Source organism: Myotis myotis, unplaced genomic scaffold (assembly GCF_014108235.1).
Source record: "Myotis myotis isolate mMyoMyo1 unplaced genomic scaffold, mMyoMyo1.p scaffold_m19_p_5, whole genome shotgun sequence".
NCBI lineage: Eukaryota > Metazoa > Chordata > Mammalia > Chiroptera > Vespertilionidae > Myotis > Myotis myotis.
In genome coordinates this window covers 65,193,867-65,218,873 of record NW_023416357.1, presented here as the reverse complement: position 1 = coordinate 65,218,873, position 25,007 = coordinate 65,193,867, and the positions used below count along the sequence as shown (strand labels likewise).

General features: G+C 41.8%; 1 protein-coding gene across 1 annotated transcript in view; it reads left to right on the top strand.

The window, feature by feature from the left end:
- TMEM232 (transmembrane protein 232) overlaps nucleotides 1-25,007 on the top strand; it is a 153,744-nt gene that overhangs the window by 6,331 nt on the left and 122,406 nt on the right. The window contains exons 2-6 of the mRNA XM_036308333.1: nucleotides 7,000-7,111; nucleotides 8,463-8,568; nucleotides 10,876-11,033; nucleotides 16,249-16,348; nucleotides 21,539-21,705. Of these exons, the coding sequence (XP_036164226.1) occupies nucleotides 7,000-7,111; nucleotides 8,463-8,568; nucleotides 10,876-11,033; nucleotides 16,249-16,348; nucleotides 21,539-21,705 (643 nt within the window). The remainder of the gene's footprint in view (nucleotides 1-6,999; nucleotides 7,112-8,462; nucleotides 8,569-10,875; nucleotides 11,034-16,248; nucleotides 16,349-21,538; nucleotides 21,706-25,007) is intronic.

The window sequence follows — 25,007 nt, the reverse complement described above, 5'->3', positions numbered from 1 at the left end:
AGTCTGCAGGTAACAAGTGAATTTGAGACTTCACATTAAGCTTTAGAAGTATAGATTTTTCTAAGTATAGACTTCTTACAGACAACCTTGAAGGGACCATTGAAGCTGTCACCAAATGCAGAATAGAATGATTCTAAGTATAAGAGCATACAGTACATTTAGAAAAGTAAGTTTTTACACTTGTAAATATTTTTCAGTCTTCAATTTTCTTCTAGATGATTTTCTGCTCAAAATTCAATCTGCATTAGCAGCCACCTTGATTCTTAACTGTTTAGAGTTTTCTTCATTAATAATTAGTAAGTAGAAAAAGGCATTTTCAAGGCTTAAGGGGGGGGGGGGCAAACTTTTTGACTCGAGGGCCACAATGGGTTCTTAAACTGGACTGGAGGGCCGGAACAAAAGCATGGATGGAGTGTTTGTGTGAACTAATATAAATTCAAAGTAAACATCATTACATAAAAGGGTACAGTCTTTTTTTTCAATAGTTTTATTCATTTCAAACGGTCCGGCCCGTGGGCCGTAGTTTGCCCACAGCTGCTTAAGATAGTATTCCATTTACTAAGACTGAAGAATATATAAAATCATAGATATTTTTCTAAATGAATCAAAGGCCCATATTTCTGGTTTCATATAATAAAGTCTGTTGGATATCCACAATGTAAAGATGCTATAATCAAATTACACATGTATCAGGGATGCAGAGGATATTTCCAATATCTGACTTCAAAAGCCCAAATCCACGATCAGTACATCAGGATTAATAAATTTAGATGAGGTGATTATAGAGTAAATTTTTGTACATGCCCATATCACCAAATCTTTATTTATGTCTTTTAATAAATCTGTCTTCCTGGATTCTTTATACATTCAATTGTGTCATAGACATACCGGAAAGGTCCTGGCAATTCTTTAATTCTTAAGGTTAATTGTTATTCAAAATATCAGTCTGTTTCCATTCCATGTTTTCACTACTTTCCCATATCATACTTACCTAAAGTGTAGCAGTACCTAATTTTTTTCATTCATGTATTCATTAGTACTATTAAATTTGGGTTTTGCTTTTATTTATCTAGTGAAACTCTTAAAGATATCCACTGACTTTCTAACATTAACTCTAATAATATCTTGTTGTCCTTAGCCTTCATATCTCTGCAGATGTGCATTTTTGGTCATGGTCTTCACCTTCTATCCATTGTTTGGTATCTCAATATAGGATTGTTGTTTGCATGGGACAGGCACATTCAGTTTAATTGAAGCAAAAGTAAAACGTAATGGAACAATATATAGAGCTATCCTGTGGAACCTGAGAGCAGAAGTTATAGCCAGACCTCATTCATTCACTCAGTATTCACTTTGTGGTCTCTAAAAGACACTGGAGATAAAACGGTCAATGGATATAGTCTGTAACTACACTAGACTATAAACTCTAAAAAGATAGGGAATCTGGCTATACAAAAGTAAATTATCCAACAAACATTGATCAATTGTAAAAAACTAGCTTTCTGCTTTAGGGTGTTTTGTTGTCTTGAACAACATTTCTTCAAAAGCCACCTTTAAGCTATAATATCAATTAATTAAATTATTAAATAACTAGAGGCCCAGTGAATAAAATTCATGCATGGGGGCAGTCCCCTCAGCCCAGCAGGCACCCTCTCCAATCTAGACCCTTCGGGATCGGGCCTAAACTGGCAGTCAGACATCCCTCTCACAATCCTGGACTGCTGGCTCCTAATCGCTCACCTGCCTGCCTGCCTGGTCACCCTTAACTGCCCCACCCCTCGATGGCCTGATCTCCCCTCACTGCCCCCCGCAACTGGCCAGGTTGACCCCAACTGCCCCCCATGCTGGCCTGGTCGCCCCCAATGGCCCCCCTGCCAGCCTGGTTACCCCTCATCTCCCCCCACCCCTGCCCTGCTGGCCTGGTTGCCCAATGCAGCCTGCTGTTCAGTCGTTTGGTCGTCCCTCACTAACCCCCTGATGGCCTGGTCATAGGCAGCCATCTTGTGAGGGTGTGAGGGTCAATTTAGATATTACCTCTTTATTATATAGGATTATTTAAAATCCCTTGAGAGAGGATTGGATTGGCCCAGCTTGAACCAGATGTCTATTGTGAGCCAACCAGCTTTAGCCCTGGGTGTGGGGGTGGGGTGTTTGGAGTCATATGGTATTAATAAGAATTTAGACATACTGGCTCAGCAGGGAGTAATGAATAATTCTCAGAGGAGGAGTTTATATTTCAAATTGTACATATATTTGAATTCCATTATAGTACTTTATTGATTCTCCATCATATTTGTTTCTTCTTTCCTTCTTATTTCCTAACTTTGGGATTTATCCAAAAGATATCCCATTTCTTCAGTACTCTTCCTCTTGAAATTTTATGGTTTTGAGTATCACTGATATGTAGGTAAATCTGAAATATTTATTTCCAGATTTTATTCACTTCACAATGCCTACCTCACATGTTCATTGGGACTATAGGCCTCTGCTCTTGGATATCTCACAGGTAAATCATAGTATGTCCAGAATCACCAAATTCCTCTATCTAATTGTCTTGATGTCAGCTCTCTACTACTAATCATGTAGGACCAAAAGTTTGAGATTATGTGGATGTCCAACCTCACAATTTCTTTTCTCACATTTCATTAGTCACCAAACTCTATTACTTCTTCTTAATTTCCCATATTCATTTACTCCTTTTTTTATTATTGCCCAAACTGCAGTTCAGACCTTTATTACTTCTTATCTAAATCATTGAAATAATTGCCCAACTGTTTACCTACAGTCACTCCTCATTACAAACCATTGAACATATGATTTTCAGTTTAGTCATTTTAAACAGAGCTGTAATGTCATCACTTTTCTGTTCAGTAATTCCCTCTTATTTATCAAATATAACTCAAAAGTCTATGTATAACATAGAATTAGTGCTCACTGCAACTAAGAAAATTTAAAATAGCAATGACAAACAAAATCAAAGTTTATTTCTTTGAAGTTTTTTTCATACTAGTCCAGAGCTGGAAAGATGATATAGGACCTAGGTTCCATCTAAATAGCTGCTCTGCTGTAAATGGCTTATTCTTAAGGTCATCTCATGATCCATTGGCAATGACACTCATCACAGTCATGCTTCATGCAGCAGAATAGAGGAAGGGCAGAAAAAAGGTTTGTGTACTTTATTAGGGGACTTCCTAGAACTACTATCTTAATTTTACTTATATCTCACTGGCTGAAACCTAGAAATAAGTGCATACATAATTGCCAGAAAGAATCTTTCCTAAGAAATGAAGGATAATAGACATTGATGTAGGCAGCTGTAAGTGCCTGCCATAGATTGCTATTTAATGCCATTTACTTTTGTTCTGAACTGAGCATTTGCAGCTTCATTTCTTATCTTGAGTTTAAGCATTCTGTTAGGGTAAATTTCAAGCAACCAATGTCAGCGGTTTAAGTCAGGTAGACATGTACTATCTGACATATGAATCTAGTGGGTGTAGGCTGACAGAATAGCTCTATTTTCGTGGTCAGTGAGAAACTCAGGATCCTCATTATCATAGGGCATTGTACTCATTTGCCTGATCAAAGCTGACTCAGCACTATATTTGTGTTCCAGTCTACTGGAAAGAGAGAGAAAAAAGTCTTATTCTAGAGAAAGTAGCCTGTCTGTAAGAAGTGACCTGAAATGTGCACATCCCCCAGGCTTGCCCATGGGTCATACACATCTTCCAGAAAGACTGGGAAATAAAGACTGTGCCTGGATGATCGTGTGCTCAGGAAGAAGCGGAGAAAGATTTGGAAGGGATAACTGCTGCTCTGTCACATTCCAGTTCTGTCTGTACTTCAAGGGACAGCGCAAGTGCCATATGTGCAAAGAAGCTATTTCTGAATATTTAACCAAAAGCAATAATGCTTATAACTCACAGTTATCTACAGCTGAATATTTGCCAGGAACCAGACTGTGTATCCTGGCTTAATGCTTTTCAAAATTCTATAAGATTTTGTCCACATTTCCACAGATGGAAGATTATAGCTTACTGATTAAACAAACTTTATAGGACTAGGAAGTGTTGGAATCATGAGCTCTCCTTCTGTGCTCCCATAGCTTTGCTTTTCTTTTTAGTAGTTTCCTTTATGCTACATCATTTTTGATGTGTCTCCCTTCCCTCCTAGATTGGGAACTTGCTGAGGCCAGGCGTTTCCTCTATTAGTCCTATTGTAGCTAATAGAATACCTTGTATGTAGGAGGCTTTCATTAAATGTGTACTGAACAAATGAATTTTCATCTAAAAAAATTCTGAATTCACAAATAATGTATATAAAGGGTCAGTTTGAGCAGGGTATTCATGTGGTCGGGAGACTTTAATATATTCTCTTTATATTAAACTAGAGGCCTGCTGCCTCAAATTCATGCATGGGTAGGGTTCCTAGGCCTGGCCGGCAATCAGGGCCCATTTGTGGGGTGACCAGCAGAGTGATCCGGGGCCCCCTGCTGGGACCTGTCTTGGCTGGCCTGGGGCCTGCGGGCTGGGGGCAGCCCCTGCGTCGAGCATCTGCCCCCTGGTGGTCAGTGCACGTCATAGTGATCAGTCGTTCCACTAGTCGTTCCACCGGTGGTTCTGCCGTTCGGTCAATTTGCATATCAGGCTTTCATTATATAGAATTATGACAATGATCTTCAGCTACTACCTTTTCTACAGAACTGCACTCATGCACTTAGAGTAGATTACATTTATCTTTGTGAAATTCTTTGATAATTTGAAAAAATTGCAATGTGTGAGACTAAAGTATGTTTTCTTTTTAAATGCCTATATTTGCTTTTTCAAAGTTTCCTTTTGCTTCTTATCATGTGTTGTATTTATCATTAAATAACTATAACAATCTCAATTTATTTGTGATGGGTAAGAAATGATTAAAATAGCTATATTGATTTTCCATTAATATATTTATTGACATGAGTGTGGCAGACCAATTAAGTATGTGATATCTACACAGAAAGCTGAAAACCACTGGCTTTCTATATTTTCTATGATTCATTACAGGCCACAATCCATATTGAAAAATAATCAACAAAACTTAAATTATTTATAAAGTGTATTCTAAGCATATAAATTAAATTACATATTGTTTTCAGCCTGAGGCTTTTCTCTGCTTTAGAAATAAAATCATACAAATGCATTTTCCTCAGAGCCTATGAAAAAGTTGAGATAAAATATCTCATTTCAGAAAATGTATTTTTAATTTATATTTGAAACCCTAAATATTGTGTGTGTCTCTGTGTGTGTGTGTTGGGTATGTTTGGGGGTGTCTGTAGATGGTAGTGGAGAAATAGGCTTAAGTCACATTGATGTTTATTTTATTAAGAAGAATGCACCCAGTATATATTTCTATACTGTAATATATTCTGAGGGATCTTATAAAAAAAACCTGAGTAAAAAGACTTAGACATCTTATTTCAAATATTGGTTCTGTTCACTATTAAAGCTATGACCTTGAGTTTGATACTTACCCTCTCTGAGCCTCCTTCCCCGCTCCTGTAGAACAGAGAAAGTACAGTTTAGTATCAGTTAATCACCAGATGTTCACTAAGCAAACTGTATATATAGCAATAAGGAAAAACTTAAGAACCTCAAGTTATAGCAAGGACTAAAACACATACATCAATACTAAATTATGGAACAGATTTTTGTGAGCTTTAGAATTAGAGTTGAGATGAATTCTTGGCCCTTTGTAGTTAAGCAGTTTCTTCATCTCTATGACCTCCTCATCCACTAAGTCACCATCATCTAATTCCTGTCTTTCTGCAGCAACCTCCTAATCAGTGTCCCTGCTCCTGCACAGCAGCCATAGTGATCTTTTCAGGATGTAAATGAAATCTTTCATGCTGTAGTTTAGTCTCATTTTCTAGCATACAACCTCAACTCAATTGTCTCACTTGTCTTTGATATACTTGTGTACTCTCTCTATACTTTCCTCATGGAATCCTTTTCATTCATAAGACTTTAAAGATCTTACATATGTTAATGATTTTTAAAATGATGTATCAAGTCTGAAACTTTTTCCTGAGATTAAACTCATATTTAATCACTTGGATGGCCATGGTCATCTCAAACATAACATGTCCAATACTGAACCTATTCTCCACCCTCACCCCACATCTGCTTCTGTATCAATCTTCCCCATCTCAGTAAATGGCAGTTCCATCCTTCCAGTTACTCAGTTCAATCATAATTCCCTTTCCCCCCTCACACTTAATTTCTGATTCATTGGGCAGTCTGATTAGAGCTCATGTCAAGATATATCCAATATCCAAACTGTTCTTTTTACTTGCATTGCTAGAACTCTGATCCAAGCCACCATTACCTCTCAACTTAAATATGTGTGCTCCCTCCCTTGCTACATCTACCTCCACACACTTCAACTCTCAACCCAGAATTGGGACGATCATGTTAAAAATTAAATTAAATCATGCCATACCCTTTATCAAAACCCTGTAATGGCTTCCCATCTTATCTAGAGTTAATTTGACTACTTGTCACTCTGACTTTACTACATATATCTTTCCTTCCCTGCCCACTCCAGCCATAGTTGGACTGATTCAGCTTACATTATGGGATAAAAAGTTTATCTTAAATTCAAATAATAGTGACATATCTAAGGATATAAATCAGTCTTCATAATTAAAGCTGTGCTGGATTTTACCTAGGAAGAAGGCATATACCAACAAGATTTCTGGCAACCATAGCAGAAAATTTTTTCCAGAGGCTATAAAGTTCATTGACATCATGAGAATTTTGTTTCTCAATCCAAATATGTTAAGTATTATAAGATTAATCTAGGAGGACTGTAAACATATTGTTTTACTGATTTGTTTTGTGTGAAACATTATTATAAGGTGCTTTTTAAGAAAAAAATAGTTATACTTAACCATCAGAAGTTGGTTAATTAAAATTTAGAAGTGATAGCTATAATTATTGATTTGTTTTGTTTTGTTTTGTTTAGGCCACCATTTTCAATCACAGCAGAATTCATTTTGAGATTCAACCAAACAAAAAATCCAAAAGAGAAGAAAAAATTGTTGGATCTAGCTAGAAAAATCCTTCTCAAATGTAAGGTAGTGTTACATTATTTGATTTAGTTGGTATATGAACTTTCTGTTCTAGTTGATGGATGATTACTTGTTCTAAAATATTGAAAGAAAAAAGTAAGAATACACCTTTCTTTAATTATAAGTAGGCATAGTTTAAAATATTAATGCAAATTAAAGTTTATAATCAAGCTAGAGGTCCGGTGCATGAAATTCGTACACAGGTAGGGTCCCTAGGCCTGGCCAATGATCAGGGCAGATCAGGTTCCCCACCTCCCCACCTCCCTGCCTCCCTACCTCCTCCTTCCCTCGTTCCCTCAGCACCCCACTGCTGCTGGTCGCTTGCCATGTTCAACACCACCCCCTGGTGGTCAGCGCATGTCATAGTGAGCGATCGAACTCCTGTTCTCCTGGTGGAACTCCCAAGGGGACACTTTGCCTATTAGCCTTTTATATATAGAGATAATTCAATGTCAAATGGCTTCTGGGGTGAAGATTTCACTTAAATTATTAGGGAATATTGCTGCTGACACTAGTCAAAGAGCCCACATCAAAATATCAAAGGCTGGTAAATACATTTTTGATAGTGAAAATTCCACTTTGTCTTTAAAAAAAAAAGGTACCTGAGATATCAGGTTTCCCAAGAGGGAAGAAAGCTTTTTTTTTAAATATATTTCATTGATTTTTTTACAGAGAGGAAGGGAGAGGGACAGAGAGTCAGAAACATCGATGAGAGAGGAACACCAATCAGCTGCCTCCTGCACACCCCCCACCGGGGATGCGCCCTCAACCAAGGCACATGCCCCTGACTGGAATCGAACCTGGGACCCTTCAGTCCACAGGCCGATGCTCCATCCACTGAGCCAAATCGGCCAGGGCAAGAAAGCTTTTCTTAACTTTCACTATATATTCACAGAGGGTTGTCATATTTATTAACTTCTGCCCATCTATAGTACAGTAGTCAGAATTTTTCAGCTGTTTGGCATGAAACTAATTCCTATTGAATTACATTTCATCAATATACTTTTCTTTTTAAAATCAGAGATGCATCCTCTTGGTAGGGAAATGAGATAAAAATAGAAGAAAGCCCTAGAAAATAGTGATAATTATTTTCAACAAATAACTAATAATATCACTCAGAATAGTAGCAAACGTTCTTTACATTTTAATACTAAAACAGTTTACATAAAGGGTCAACATGTAAAAATAATAAAAGCAAAAATAAAAAATAAAAATTTATACAACCCTAGCCACAGAGCATCAGCCTCATAGAATGACTTTGAAAATATAATTAAGGAATAATTCAAATAAATAAATAAATAAATAAATAAATAAATTGTACATGTTTGTTTGCCTCTTTCATGTTTCCCCATCACAGAGAAAATTGGGTCTCAGCACATTAGGCACCGGGGAACATGTGCATCTTCCTACTACATGGATTGAAATATCATATCTGGCTCAATGCAAAGGACAAATTCAAGATGGTATGTGCTTTAACTAAATTCTTCCTAGTTACTCTAAGTGTTTTTTAAATTAGCAGTGATGGTGTAATTTGAGACCTTTCATATTTAGAAATTGTGTAGGATCCAGGAAAAAATTTGTCTTTTTCTATCGAAATACCTGATAATGTTTCATTATGAAAGTTCCTTTTGTAATTTTGAATTAATGAATTTTCTCAACTTTTTAATTACAAATTTACTTTAAACTCTTCTGCTCAGCATAGTCTTTATTGCTTTTTTCTAAAATTAGTAACTAATTAAAAAGTTATATAAAGTGTCATTTAGTGATTTTTCAATTATAATAGGGACTATAGAGAAACTTGATTCTGCACTTTAGAATTCTTACTCATAAAACATTAACCAAATGGCCGTTAGTTTTTCACTTATTTTAAACAGCCACTTTACTCATTACCTTTTCATTTATCACTTCTCACTTATATGTCTCCTTTCAAACTACCCTCCAACTAATCTAAAAAAGAAATTAAAAACCATTATTTTTAAGGAGGTAAAATTGCTTCTATCATTATCCTACATTTTATGCGTGTGCCTTTTAAAATGAGTTTTTAGAATGTGAAATGCATGAGGTCAGAGAGTATTTCCCTGTGTAAATTGGGTTTTGTAGTGCTGTCTGGGAGCTTCCAAGCAACAGGAAGAGTAAGAACAATTTTGCATTTAACTTGCCTATACGGCACTTTGTCACAGTGCCATCCACAGCTTCACCTCTATTAAATGTTTAAATGATATGGAAGTAAACACTCTTGGCTTACCAGCAACCAGCAGCCACTTGCTCTTCTTTGTCAATTAAACCTCAGTTTTGTTCAGGCATCCTGCAGTCATGTGATTCAGAAGTGGACTGGCCTTTCCCAGCCTCAGGGGTGAATCACGATTGAGCTAAGCTAATTAAGACAACACCCCTTTAAACTTCAGTGATTAGATAGATGGGGGAGTCACAGGACCTGGTCCTGATCAAGAGATGTAAAGACGAGTCTGTTAGGAATACTTATTCTTTGAACTGCTTTGATAAAGACATATCTGAGAACAAAGCACCCCTTTCCTCCCTATGCTCTCTGGATTCTTCTCTAAATGCTATGGTGGAAAGAACAAAAGGCCTAGTGCTTGTGTAGTCATCACAGTCATCAGGTACACCAGGGGAACTAGAAGATGGAGACATGCACACAGAGGGCAGTTACCTCGACCAGCCTTGGAGCCTTTCCAACTTTGATCTTGTGAAGTTACAAGCATAGTTATTTTGAAGACACTGTGTTTTCTGTCACGCACAACCAAAAGCTCATGATAATATTGAACTCAAAATAAAAGACCTAAGTATGATTTCTTTCTACCCAGTTCCACAACTGAAACACCCTCCTCATCAGTGTCCAGCCTGTACCCTTGTCTGGAGGTTCCTTATTCTACTGTCCACTCTCCAGTCAGCAGTGACCATTCTAAATTTCAAATATTTTCTTTTATCTTAACCTAAAAAGAACTCTAACCTTATAGTATGGGCTACGAGGCTGTGGAGATCTGGCTCCTGGCTGCCTTCCCTACTTATTCCTTATGCCCCAGCCGTGCTGGTCTCCTTCCCGCCCCTTGACTGTGCCAGGGCTTTTCCTTTCTCAAGTCCCTGCATTTTCTGTTCTTCCTCAAATACTTATATGGCAGTTCTTCAAATCTTTGTGATTACTTGAGGTGCAATTTTCTTTAGGGCCTTTGCTCAATATTCTTCTTTGTTCAGTTCCACTGGGCCCTATTTTCTCTGCCTTCATTTCCTACTCTTCTCTATTATAGCACTTATTTTTAGCACTGTCTTTTGTCATCCAATTCTGTCTAATTTCCCACACGATTGTGCATGTGGCTGGGTGATCTATTTTGTGTTGGCTGGAACAGCTTGGAGCTCCTTGGGCATTCTCTCTCTCTTTCTCTTTCTCATCTCTGTCTCTGTGGTCTTTCGAGCCTTGTGACTTCTGAAAAAGCTGGACTTCCTTCATGGCAGCTTAAGGTTCCAAAGGTCCTATCTTGAAAGAAAGATCCAGGTGGCAGCTGGATTGCCTTTTCTAATCTAGCCTGGGAAGCCCTGCAGTGTTAATTCTGCCAGTCTATTGGTTGAAGCAGCTACTAGACCTGATCAGGTTCAAGGTTCAAGGGGACAGACTTGATGGGAGGGGTCAAAGAATTTGTAAATATTTTAAAACTACATTCTGGTCTTGGGAAATAGTTCACTGTAAGACTTAATTGTAGTATATAGAAAACAGCATAATTTATCAACTATAGAGTTCCTACTTTTTGATTTTTCAGAAGCTTTAAATGTGCTTTATGCTTCCTTGGACCATGCTTCCTTTTATTATGATCATCCACCTGCCTTATTTTTTCTTGCGGAATCAATTTTATATAGACTCTGTTGTGATGCATTCCTAAAGCCATACTTATATTCTTTGGAAATAAAGCTGGCAAAGGTATGTTTTAAAATAATTTTAATGTGTTGTATTTACTACATGTACTATGTATAACTGTATAGCATCTGCTTTAGGATCTGAACAGAGTGTTTGGTTTATTGTAGAATATTCTCTCACTTGGCAGTTTGTGTTAGTCTTCTCTAAATGTGGGTAATGCATTTTTAAAAATAGTTTTGTTGACTTCAGAGAGGAAGAGTGAGGGAGAGAGAGAGAGACAGATACTTCAAAGTTGAGAGAGAATCATTGATTGGCTACCCGTGTACACCCCCTACTGGGGATTGAGCCTGCAGTCCTGGTATATGCCTTGACTGGAATTGAACTGTGGCCTCTTGGTTCATAGGTCAGTATTCAACCACTGAGTCACACCGGGTGGGCTGGGTAATGTATTATTGCTTGCTATTCAAATAGAGATAGTTCTAGAGAATATATCACCAACTATGTAAGAAAATAATTATATATATTTATATCTATATATCTATGTCTATGTCTATATCTATATCTATATCTATATCTATATCTATATCTATATCTATATCTATATCTATCTATATCTATATCTATGTATGCCAGGGGCCGTCACATCTGAAACAACCGAAAGGATAACCGAACAGACGGAGTAGGGCGACAAGGCTGGCAGGGGGGTTAGTGAGGGACAACCAAATGACTGAGCAGCAGGCTGCATGGGGTGTCCAGGCTGGCAGGGGGGGGGGCAGTGAGGTGCTACCAGGCTGGCAGAGGGGGGCAGTGAGGGGCAACTAGGCTGGCAGGGGTGCCATTGGTGGCAACCAGGCCGGAAAGGGGGGCTATGAGGGGTGACCAAGCTGTCAGGGGGGCAATTGGGGTGACCAAGCCAGCAGGGGGGCTGTTGGGGGAAACCAGGCCAACAGGGAGGGCAGTTGGGGTCAACCAGGTTGGAAGGGTAGGCAGTTAGGGGCAACCAGGACAGCAGAGGGGGGCCATGAGGGGTGACCAAACCAGCAGGGGGGGTAGTTAGGGGCGATCAGTTTGGCAGGCAGAGGTGGTTAGGGGTGATCAGGCTGGTAGGGGGGCCAGTTAGGGGCAATTAGGCAGGCAGGCAGGTGAGCAGTTAGGAGCCAGCAGTCCTGGATTGTGAGAGGGATCCCAGATTGGAGAGGGTGCAGGCTGGGCTGAGGGGACCCTCCCTTCTCATGCACGAATTTCGTTCTCCGGGCCTCTATTCTACACTAACAAAAGACAAAGATGCTAATTGACTGTACCTTCACTACACCCAAGCCATGCCCACAAGTCAGTCAGAGCGATGATATACAATTAACCCAACCAGGATGGCAGCCAGCAGCCATGGAGCTGGAGCAAGCAGGAGGCTTGGTTGCCCCAGCGATAGAGGAAGCCAAGCTTCCCACCTGCTCTGGCCGGCTGTGGCCTCCACAAAAGGCAACAAAGTTTCAATTATAGAAGCTAAATAAATCCCAGATACCTGCTTCCAGCCAGCCTCCACTGGGAGCTTGGGTGGCTGGGGGCTATGGCCAGCCTGCAAACAGCCATCAGCCCCTCACCCAGGATGGCCACACCCTCATGGGGTGAGGGTCCCTACTGGAGGGCTTGGCCAGCCTGCAAACAGCCATCAGCCCCTCACACGGGCTGGCAAGGCACCCCAGCAGGGACCCCCACCCTGAAGGGGCTGTGGCCAACCTGCAAACGCAACCTGTGGCCATCCTGAAAACGGCCCTCAGCCCTTCACCCAGGCTGGCCAGGCACCCCAGCAGGACCCCCCTCCCTGAAGGGGATATGGCCAGCCTGAAAACAGCCCTCAGCCCCTCACCCAGGCTGGCCAGGCACCCCAGCAGGACCCCCCTCCGTGAAGGGGATATGGCCAGCCTGAAAACAGCCCTCAGCCCCTCACCCAGGCAGGCCAGGCACCCCAGTGGGACCCCCACCCTGATCCGGGACACTCTTCAGGGCAAACCAGCTGGCCCCCACCCATGCACCAGGCCTCTATCCTATATAATAAAAGGGTAATATGCAAATTGACCCTAACAGCAGAGCAACTGGGAATCACTGGTCACTATGACACACACTGACCACCAGGGGCAGATGCTCAATGCAGGAGCTGCCCCCTGATGGTCATTGTGCTCCCACAGGGGGTGCTCTGCTCAGCCACAAGCCAGGCTGATGACTTCCAGTGCAGCGGTGGTGGTGGGAGCCTCTCCTGCCTCCTCAGCAGCGCTAAGGATGTCCAACTGCAGCTAGGCCTGCTCCCCGCTGGCAAGTGGACATCCCCTGAGGGCTCCCAGGCTGCCAGAGGGATGTTTGACTGCCAGCTTAGGCCCAATCCCCCGGGGAGCAGGCCTAAGCCAGCAGGTGGTCATTCCCCGAGGGTTACCAGACTACGAGAGGGCACAGGCTGGGCTGAGGGACCCTCCCGAGTGCACAAATTTTTGTGCACCAGGCCTCTAGTCTATATAATAACAGCCTAAGTGACCGTTATGGTGGAACAACCAGAATGACCAGTTCCTATGATGCGCACTGACCACCAGGGGGCAGACGCTCAATGCAGAAGCTGCCCCCTGGTGGTCAGTGTGCTCCCACTGGGCGAGTGCCGCTCAGCCAGAAGCTGAGCTCATGGCTGGCTAGCGCAGCAGCAGTGGCGGTAGCCTCTCCCGCCTCCGCAGCAGCACTAAGGAGCAGCAAGCCAAGCAGTAAGGAGCAGTGAACAGGTGGGCGGTATGGAGTGAGGGTTCCAGGACTGCGAAAGGGTGCAGGTGGGGCTGAGGGGACCCCCCCCCCCCAGTGCATGAATTTCATGCACTGGGCCTCTAGGATTCAATTGAAAATCAAGTGTATCCTTATATTTTGTGTATGTAGCCTTTCTCCTATTTTAAGGATTTTAAAATGCCACTTTTTCATTTAAAAATACCAACAGATCACCTTAAATGCTTGCTCACTTTTTAAAATGCTTGCTCAGTTTGAGAGAAATCATTGTTCTCTCAGTATTCCCAGCCATTTTAGAGCCATCAGATGGGAAATCATCTTCCAGTAGTTCATGTTTTATAAGCTCCTGGATTGATGTCATGTGTGGTGATCATGTTGCCTGCTGCAGTTTGTTAGTAAAATAAATTTAGCTTAACTAGTGGTTTTATAGTTTTATTATAAAGAAATAAAAGGAAGGCTAGAAGAGAAGAGATGGAAAGAGAAGGAGAGAAGGGGGTAAAGAATAAAGGGAAAAAAAGATGGGAGAGTAAAGAAAGAGAAATTGACAAGCAGAGCTTTAGGAGGCAAAGCTTGAGTTGTCAAGCAACAGAGAGACTATGTTGATAAACGATACATGAGGCAGGATGCACAGAAAGTTCCTGAATTCTTTAGAGACATACAAAAGTAGAGTTTTCAATGAAAATCTGGCCTTTCAGAATATTATAAAGGAAAGTTTTAAAAACCTGTTTCTCAAGCATAGCTATAATGAGAGACAGACTCTAGATCAGGTAAAACTCATGACCAAATTGGGGTATAATACAGTGATCAAACTGATATGCGTCTCAGGTACTTTTCTATTTTTCTCACATTAAATTTTAAAACATTAATTTTTATTTTAATGCCAATCTTTAATCCTTTGCAAAATACTAAATTTCTTCAGATTAGTTATTCACTTCAATTTCTTAGAGAGGCCCAGAAATATATCAAAGTGGTCTATATGAGAAGATATCTTGGGCATACCTTATAAACATTTTATTTATTTTTTTAAGTCTATGAATGGTATATGGTTATAATTTAAAGATACACTTACAAATACTGTTGATGAATTCTCAGAATTTATTTTACTGATATAAGTTTGTGATAAAAATATTGGGAAAAATCCCTGCTGTAATAGAAAGTTCATGACTTTTGGTGCAAGTCACATAATTCTGGGTTCAAAGTCTAGTAATGACACTTATTTGTTTAATAGTTGTAGGTGAATCACTGAGACTGTGTAGAATCATTTTTAGATTTTCTTTTGTTGTTTTTTTTTACATGTAGATCTAATAATTCTCTTCATTATTGTTAAGAGGATTTAGATACACATATAGTTTGACATTGACATAGTGATAGTTATTATTATTATTACTAGAGGCCCAGTACAGAGATTCATGCACCAGTGGGTCCCTCGGCCTGGCCTGCACCCTCTCCCAATCTGGGACCCCTCGGGGGATGTTAGATAGCTGGTTTCAGCCTGATTCCTGCAGGCCCAATTTAGACAGGAGGGAGTCCCATCCCTACAGGCCTGATCCCCATAGGCCTGATCCAGACAGGAGGGAGCTGGATCCCCAAAGGCCCAATCCAGACAGGAGGGAGCCCAATCCCACAGGCCCAATTCAGACAGGAGGGAGCCTGATCCTGTGCATTGAGCATCTGTCCCCTGGTGGTCAGTGCGCATCATGGTGACTGGTTGATCGGTCGTTTGGTAGTTTGGTCACTTAGGCTTTTATATATAGAGAAGATTATTTGGTTCTCCACAATCCTGTGATTTAGTAACTAAAAGCGCATGTGTTCTCTTTATTTCCATACTTAGTTGGGGGGTTTTTTGGTTATTTTCTGTGAAATCTTGCATATCATATGATTTTGAAGATATTCCATTTTCTTGTCTATGTGAAAAAACTGTTTTAGCTATGCATGTATTTTAAACTTCACAAAAATAAGTCATTATCTTTATTTAGTAATGATATTTTTTCATGAGGGAATGGGGATCTTAGTACAGAATACTATGAATAGGCAGACTATTTCTCAAACTACCTAAAACAGTGTTTTTAAACTGTTTTGACTGAGACCCATAGGGAGAAATATATTTTGCATTGCAATCCAGCACACACATTAAAACATACTCACTTATATATAAGTGAAACGAGGAACTGTGCAATGTACTATGGTATTTTATTTTAAAATCCCCTCTCAATTGATTTCATGACTCACTTAAAGACCATGGCTTACAATTTGAAAAATACTGTTCTAAAGGACACAGAACAGAATATCATTCAGTACTGGTCATTATATGTAATGTAGAGATGATTTATAAATGTGTTTTGGCTGAACCAGTATTTCAACCTTGATATGAATGTTTTAGAATTATTTCAAAAGCACACAATCTCAAGAGTTTGAAATTGTTCCATCAAAAGCAAATGTAATAAGAAAATGGTTTATTTTCTTTATGGTTTTTAAACATTTATTGATGCAACACAAAAATGCTTTTTTGTTTCTCTTTTGACAGATTGGCTATTTGATCTCCTTAAGACTTTTTATATATTTCCTGTATGGTCACCTAGAAAGTTTTAAAGAACACTTACTTAGACTTCAACCATTTTTATACGGTAGACTATCTCTTATTTTCTACACTTATGAATGTTTTATGTTATATTTTGTGAAGCTCAGGCTATCACTATAAAGAGCATAAGCTGTGTATTTCATGAAAGATGATGGGTACAGTTTCTGGACCAGGTTGCATGTGTTTTTACTTTTAACTTTTCTACTTAGCTACTTCTACCACCTTGTCTGACTCAGTTTCCTTATATGTAGTAGTCGCTACTTCTCTAGATTGTAAGGAAGTTAAATTAATATTTTAGTAAGGTAACCCTAGTGATGATGGGGGTGCTGGATTGGAGTAAGGACTGAGTGGATGCGGAGGTCAGTTAGCTATGATATCAGTATAGGCAAGAGATGTTAAATACAATTAAAATGAGAATAGGATTCAGTAAAGTAGTCTTGAAAAGACACTGGACTTAAGTGATGTGTTGGATCTAGGCAATATATAAGGGAAAGCAAGGAATTCAAGAGGAACCCTAAGTTTTACATGTTGATTAATAGGCTCGAGATAATGATGTTTTAAACTGAGAAAATTTTGTACAAACATTGGACATGTTGAATTTGAAGGTCACTTATACCAAGCTAGTAGTTAGAAACACAGGATTGAACTAGAGCAACACATGAAGCCTAGATTCCCTTCTTTCATGGATATTAACATGGATGAATTGACCATCTTCCATGTTAATGTGGCTGAGACAACCTGAGGGTGGGAGGTGGTGGTGGGTATAAATTAATTATAGAAATAAAGTCTTGGGATCATAACCATTTAATAGATCACTGGAGTAACAGACATCAGTAACAGAAAACTGAGGGAAATAGGAAGAGGGCAATGGCATAGAAATCCAAAGAGATTTGGATTTAAGATTTTGGTTTAAGATCAACATTATTAAGAGCTGTAGAAGTATTAAGTAGCTGGAGGATTGAAAGTCATGATGGGTTTCTACAACCAGAAAGCCACTGTTGATCTTGGGAGCTTCCTGAGTGGAGACGTGAAAGCAACATTCAGAATGACTCTAAACAAAGAGTGAAGGGAAAATTTAAGTATAAGACGGAGATGGTGAACTATTTAAAAAAGCTTAGCTATGAAAGGAAGGAGAAATATATCAGTAATTCAGATTAAAAAAAAACAGGGTCAAAAGAAGATTAGTATATCCTATCTAATAAAAGACAAAAAGGGTAATTAACCATACCTCCGCTACGCTTCCCATTGGCTAATCAGGGAAATATGCAAATTAACTGCCAACAAAGATGGCGGCCAGCAGCCACACAGCTGAAGCGAGCAGGAGGCTTGCTTGCTCCAGTGATGGAGGAAGCCAAGGTTCCCCACCTGCCATGGCCCGGCTCTGAGCTCTGGAAGCAACAATGTTTCAATTATAGAAGCTAAACAAACCCCAGATACCTGCTTTCAGCTGGCCGCGGCCTCAGAGCTGGGAGCGCCAGTGACAGCAACAATGTTTCAATTATAGAAGGTAAATAAATCTCAGAATAAAAAAAAAGAAAAAAAGGAGAGGCTGGAGCTTCAGTCGCTGGCCAGCCTGAAAATGGCCCTCAGCCCCTCACCCAGACTGGCCAGGTGCCCCAGTGGGGACTACCACCCTAAAGGGGGTGTGGTGAGCCTGAAAACAGCCATCAGTCCCTCATCCAGGCTGGCCAGGCACCACGGTGGGGACTCCCACCCTGAAGGGGGTGTGACCAGCTGCAAACAGCCATCAGCCCCTCACTCAGGCTGGCCAGGCACCCAAGCGGGACCCACACTCTGATCCAGGACACCCTTCAGGGCAAACCAGCCGGCCCCCACCCGTGCACCAGGCCTCTATCCTATATAGTAAAAGGGTAATATGCAAACTGACCCTAACAGCAGAAAGACTGGGAATCACTGGTCACTATGACACACACTGACCACCAGGGGGCAGACACTCAATGCAGGAGCTTCCCTCTGGTAGTCAGTGCACTCCCACATGGGGGAGCTCTGCTCAGCCACAAGCTAGGCTGATGGCTGCCAGTACAGCGGTGGTGGTGGGAGCCTCTCCCTCCTCAGCAGCGCTAAGGATGTCCGACTGCAGCTCAGGCCTGCTCCCTGCTGGCAAGTGGACATCCCTTGAGGGCTGCTGGGCTGCCAGAGGGATATCTGATTGCCATCTTAGGCCCAATCCCCAGGGGGGCAGGCCTAAGCCAGCAGGTGGTCATCCCCTGAGGGGTCCCAGACTGCGAGAGGGCACAGGCCAGGCTGAGGGGCCCCCCACCCCCGAGTGCACAAATTTTTGTGCACTGGGCCTCTAGTTGTAGGATAAGACATGAAGAGACTCAAGATACAAAAAACAGAATAGTATTTGATGAAAAGTTATGGAGGAGGGAACAGAAGGTAATAGTGGAAATGTTTTTGGAGACTGACTGATAAACACTACTGTAAGTTCTGATAGGTCTGAAACAAAGACAAGGCTGTAGACTGGCAGAATAGGAATGCATGCTTATCATATTTCTTGTTTTGATTTCATTATTATCTTATAAACTAGAGGCCTGGTGCACAAATTCGTCTACCAGTGGGGTCCCTTGGCCTGGCCAGTGGGATCAGGCTGAAACTGGCTCTCCAACATCCTGAGGAGTCCTGGATTGCAAGAGGGTGCAGGCCAGGCTGACGGACCCCACCAGTGTACCATCAGGGCCGGGAGGGACGTGGAAGGTTGGCCAGCCAGGGAGGGACTGTAGGAGAGCTCCAGGGCATGTCTGGCCCGTCTAACTCAGTCTCGATAGTCTGGACCCCAGCAGCAAGCTAACCTACCGGTCGGAGCATCTGCCCTCTGGTGGTCACTGCATGTTATAACGACTGGTTGACTGCCCTCTGGTGGTCAGTGCATGTCATAGCAAGTGGTTGAGCGGCCTTAGCATATCATTAGCTTATTACGCTTTGATTGGTTGAACAGACAACCGAACACTTAGCATATTAGGCTTTTATTATGTAGGATCCTTTCTTTAATTCCTATAGTGTTCAACATAGTGATTCCTCAAATATTCAGAGGATGATGACAAGTAAATTTTGAATAAAACCTGAAGTTCTCACTTTAGCCTATTATTGTGGATACTAGGGGCCTGGTGCACAAAATTCGTGCACTGGGTGTGTGTGGGGGGGAGTGTCCCTCAGCCCAGCCTGCCCCCTCTCACGTACTAGGAGCCCTCAGGCGTTGACCCCCATCACCCTCCAATCACAGGATCGGCCCCTTGCCCAGGCCTGACGCCTCTGACAGAGGCGTCAGGCCTGGGCAGGGGACACTCATTTCCCCCCATCACTGGTTCTGCCCCCAGCCCAGGCCTGATGCCTCTGGCCCAGGCGTCAGGCCTGGGCAGGGGACCCCCAAACCCCTCCGATTGCTGGCTCTGCCCCTTGCCCAGGCCTGATGCCTCGGCCAGAGGCGTAGACCCCCATCACCCTCCGATTGCCTGATCGGCCCCTTGCCCAGGCCTGACGCCTCCACCAGAGGTGTCAGGCTTGGACAGGGGACCCCCATCTCCCTCCGATCACTGGCTCTGGCCCCCACCCAGGCCTGAGGCCTCTGGCCCAGGAATCATGCCTAGGCAGGGGATCCCCATCTCCCTCTGATTGCTTGCTCCACCCCCCACCCAAGCCTGACGCCCCTGACCCAGGCTTCAGGCCTGGGCAAGGGGACCATCATATCCCCCCAATCCCTGGCTCCGCCCCCCCCAGCTCCCCGCAGTTGCAGGCTCCGCCCCTGCCCAGGCCTAACGCCTCTGGCCTAGGCATCCGGCCCGGACAGTGGGGACCCGCAGCTACAGTGGCCCTGCGATCGTGGGCTCCGCTTTAGGCCCAGGCAAGGGACCCCTAGCTCCTGGGACTGCCAGCTTCGACCGTGCCCAGCTCCCATTGCTGGCTCCACCCCTACTTCCTGCTATCACTGGCCAGGGCGGCAAAGGCGCCTGATTCTCTGATCATGGCTGGGGGGCAGGGCAAAGGCGGCCCCAGGGCCGCCTTTGCCCTGCCCCCCAGCTATTCTCTCCCCCCTGGGTTTCCGATCACTGTCAGTGGCAGGGGGCTTCTTCCTGCTTTCCCTTTCGCCTCCCTGCATTGTGCCTACATATGCAAATTAGCCGCCATCTTGTTGGCAGTTAACTGCCAATCTTAGTTGGCAGTTAATTTGCATATAGCCCTGATTAGCCAATGAAAACGGTAGCGCCGTACGCCAATTACCATTTTTCTCTTTTATTAGTGTAGATATCCTAAGAAAGCCAATATCTTTGTTTTATATAAAGATAAAATCTCCAAATTTTGCCCTTTTATCAAATACTGTTAAGTACAGCCTTCCTTAGGCTATATCTCTGTTTTCAACAACAGGCTGATTCCTACCCAAAGCTATTAGCAGATGCCACCTATCCATATAACAATCCAGTAGAAGATTGGTTATTATGAATTTTTCCACTTTGTCAATGAACTGAAACTCAGAGATAGTCTAAAAGTTTATAAGAGAAACAGCATGAAGATGGTTCTGTTAAATATCATATAATTTTATGTTAAATGACATAATTGTTGCTATACTTAAAATATATACTTTAAAAAATTAATAATATCTTGAAAAGCAATAAAAATGGAGAATGTTGGGTTAAAAGCAATGACATTAGTTTGTTTCTAGGGTTACAATTTTAAAGTATTCATTATAAATATAGTATCTATTTTAACTTCACTTATTATCAGCTGAAAGTTTCCAAGCATTGTTGTGCAGTAAGTACTCTTTTTTAAAATGTATTTTTTATTGATTTCAGAGAGGAAGGGAGAGGGAGAGGGAGAGAGATAGAAACATCAATGATGAGAATCATTGATCGAATGCCTCCTGCATGCCTCCTATTGGGGATCGAGCCTGCAACCCAGGCATGTGTCCTGACTGGGAATCTAACTGTGAACTCCGGGTTCAAATGTCAATGCTAAACCACTGGTCCACACCAGCTGGGCAGTAACTATTCTTAATTGGGCATTCTGCCATATAAACTTTCATATACAAATTATTTACCTTGTAGTTTTCTATTACACCACAAGGGGGCATACATAACATTATAAATCTGCATGGGGAATTGTACAGCAGTTTCAGCACTGAAGTACTGAATTTAATTATACTTTAATAACTAAAAGACAAATGAAACACTATACAAGATATTAATGAAATATTTCTCATAATTTTTTTTTCTTAAAATAGCACTTTCTTTCTCTGGAGAGATATATTATATGTATCCAAACATTTTTTCAAATGTGCAAGTTATTCTGAAAACCATGGACATTATATGTAAAAGAGAATTACCATCTGACTCAATTTTTAGCCGTGTGGAAAACAAGAATCAACATGAGGGCACAGATTCTCATATGGTGAGTCTATACTAGTGCACGATGAATCAAATTTAGATTACTATGATTAAATATTTGTGCTTGCCAATTTAGTAAGCATTTCTAAATTGAGTTTAGCTGCGGGGAGGAGGGAACAACAGATACTAAATTCATGTCACCAGGAGGAGAAGTTAATGGGATTAGTAGTGGGGCATCAAAATTCACCACTACTACTTTAAATAGAGTAACGTCATAAGCCTTTTTTTATAGAGCCCATCTCAGCTGTTTAAATGAAAATTGCAACATAATTTAGTTTGACACATAAATGAACATTTTAAGATATTTTTATTAAAAGGAAAGTGTGTAAAGTGCAGTCTATTAATGAGAACAAGTGTAATATTTTTATGCTCCCATAATTCATATGTAATAACATTTAATGTGCTATTAAAATCAACTGAAAAAAATTAAGTGGTTCAAAATTGAAAAATTAAAATAATCCCTAGTATATGAAAAATCTCCTTTCCATTTCTAACTCAGATATTAGTCATTAACATTAGAGAAAATTAGCTGTCCCACTTATATAATTCCTAGGTATGTAATAAACTCTTATGAAAATGTATTATGCAAAAAGAACTGCAGTGAGCCATGTAATTGTTTATATACTTTATGGGATGATGTATGTCAAATGACACATTTCAACCTCTGGGGTTGATGATGTCTTTATTTCCTTTTCTTGCATATATTCCAAAAGAAAGAAGTAAACACTTTAAAACCTTGATTCTTTTATCTTATTTTTTTGTTGTATATACTTATCATTTTATAGTTTCTATATATATAAAAGCCCAACAACTGTTATGGCAGAACGACCGGACGACTGGTGGCTATGATGTGCACTGCGGCAGTCAACCAGCCTGATCTGGGCCAGACCCCCCCCCCCACCACCACCTCTTGCGGCCCTTCCCCCTGTCTGGCCCCACCTACAGGAAGCAGGCAACTGAGTTGTCAGCACCCCTTCTGAGGGGAGATGCCCATCAAATATACAGAAGGTATACAGAAGGTGCTCAGCGAGGAGTCCGCACGGGTTGTGCTCGCACTTTCATGCTGTCTGCCCCCACCACCACAATGGTGAAGGAAGCCTGATTCAGGAACCCCATGCTGACCACCAACATGGAGAAACAGCGTGTGATAAACATCATGTCCCACAGCCGCCTGAATCTGCCTTAAGAGGAAGACACTACAGACCCGGAGCGGGAAGACTGGCACTGAGACAGAAGGTCTGGGAAAGCAGGCCCACGGATGGCCGTGTTCTGCGTTTGCTTCCCGACCCTGCTCCTCGGCCTCCTCCGTGTGCAAAGGGCCTGTATCTCTGCCCTTGGACAAAGGCCTGTGAGTGAGTGAAGAACTGTGGCTGTGCCTGTGGCTGCGCTCAGCATCCTGCCCTCGTGGATGGGAACATATTTGTGTCCCAGAATCTAAAACCCTCTGTATTGGTAATAGCGCAAAGAATGCAAACCCAAACGTGTTTCTAAACAGGACTCTGTCCGGCTGCGCGTGAACCCAGATTGAAGGCATGCTCTCTGCTGAGGAGGCTGCAAAGACTGCTATTCTCTCGAACGCACGCAACCTGGAGAGGTTTAAAGGGAAAAGGAGATAAAAATAAAACAAAATAGCAACAAGCTCTGGGATGCCAGGAGCGCCAGTGATGGCAACAAATCCTCCACATGATGGTGATGTCAGAGCCCATCTCTGCTGCTGACACCTGCCAGGTTGCCTGGCACTGGCCTCATCGACACGGCCACTTTCAACTTTCTGCCAGCTCCTGGAGGTGGGTGGGCTTGTGGATGGAGGCTTCAGTGTTAAAACAACCCTGTTGGTGTAGCACAGACACGTGGGCTTTTTGATGAGAGAGAACCCATAACATCCCTTCACAAATGTGTTTTTAACTGTCCTGAGATCACCTCCCAGCCTTGGTGACTCTCAAATAGGCCTCAGCGATTCCACTCACCGATGCAAAGACTGACCCGGGTTTCAGGAGACTGAACCCTTGACTCCCGGAGCAGCCACGTCCTTTCAAAAGGAAGGTCACCCTGGCTGCAGGTCCTTGCTCTTTGTCACTTTGAATATTTCTTGCCATGCCCTTCTCTACCTAGCAAAGCTCATTTAGAATTGAAGGCCAGATAAAGAGCTTCACAGACAAGAAAAAGCTAAAGGAGTTCATCACCCCGATCAGGGGCAGGGCCAGCCAACCACCTGTGGCCCCTCCCCCCTGCTGGCCTGGCCCAATGGGCCCCCATTAGGGTGGGCCGGCCAGACCCCACCTGTGCACAAATTCATGCACTGGGCTTCTAGTATAAATATAAAAAACTAGAGGCTGTTGGCCTTATCTGTGGGGATCAGGCCAAAACTGGCTCTCCAACATCCCCTGAGGGGTCCCAGGTTGCGAGAGGGCAGTTCTCAGGTGATGCACCCCAGAATCGGGCTCCTTCCTCTTTGGTGCCGGGTGCGTCACCCGAGAACCACAGCTGCCAAGTCACCGCAGCTCGGCAGCTCCTGAATTGAGCATCTGCCCCTTGGTAGTCAGTGTGCATCATAGCTATCAGTTGGATGGTCAAACGGTCACTTAGGCTTTTATATAGATAATTTTTCTATTTGAATTGTTTTTCTTTAAATGGAAAAAAATACATTTAACATAATGCAAGTGGAAACAACTAAGGAAATTTAAGGAAGATTAGCTTTTTAAATAGTTTTATCTAGAAGTTACCTCACAGTTTTCCCATCTTTCCATTGAGCCCTTTCTAAAACTACCTAAAATTTAAGTGTATAAGGAAAAACATTTAAGCACACCTGTTTTAAATCTTTCTAGGCTTTAGTGTTTTCTCTCTTGCTCATTACTTGGTGAATCATTTATATAAAGAGCGACACATACTGAGCAGTCTGAACTTTTTTGTTTTACTAGTAATTGCTAATGAACACAAATTGCTGCATGCATAAAAAGGATTTTGTTTTTAAGTTTAAAAATGTTTTAACAATAAATACATAACCTATGATATTGAGCAACAGAAAGAGCATTGATTATGAAGAGGAGAAACCTGCTCACCAACTGGCTGTGTGATCCAGAGGAGGCCCATTCAGCTCTCCAAATCTCATTTGCATATCTTTAAAAAAGGTGTCACCTCACATTGTCAAGTACTATAAAAATATCCAATTCCTGTATTGTACACCTGAAACTAATATGACTAATATAATATTATATACCAACTCTACTTAAAAATGATGTATGCAACATTCTTAGCCTTCTGAGTTGCTTATTATAACCATCACTTTTGAGACATGTTACTTATGAA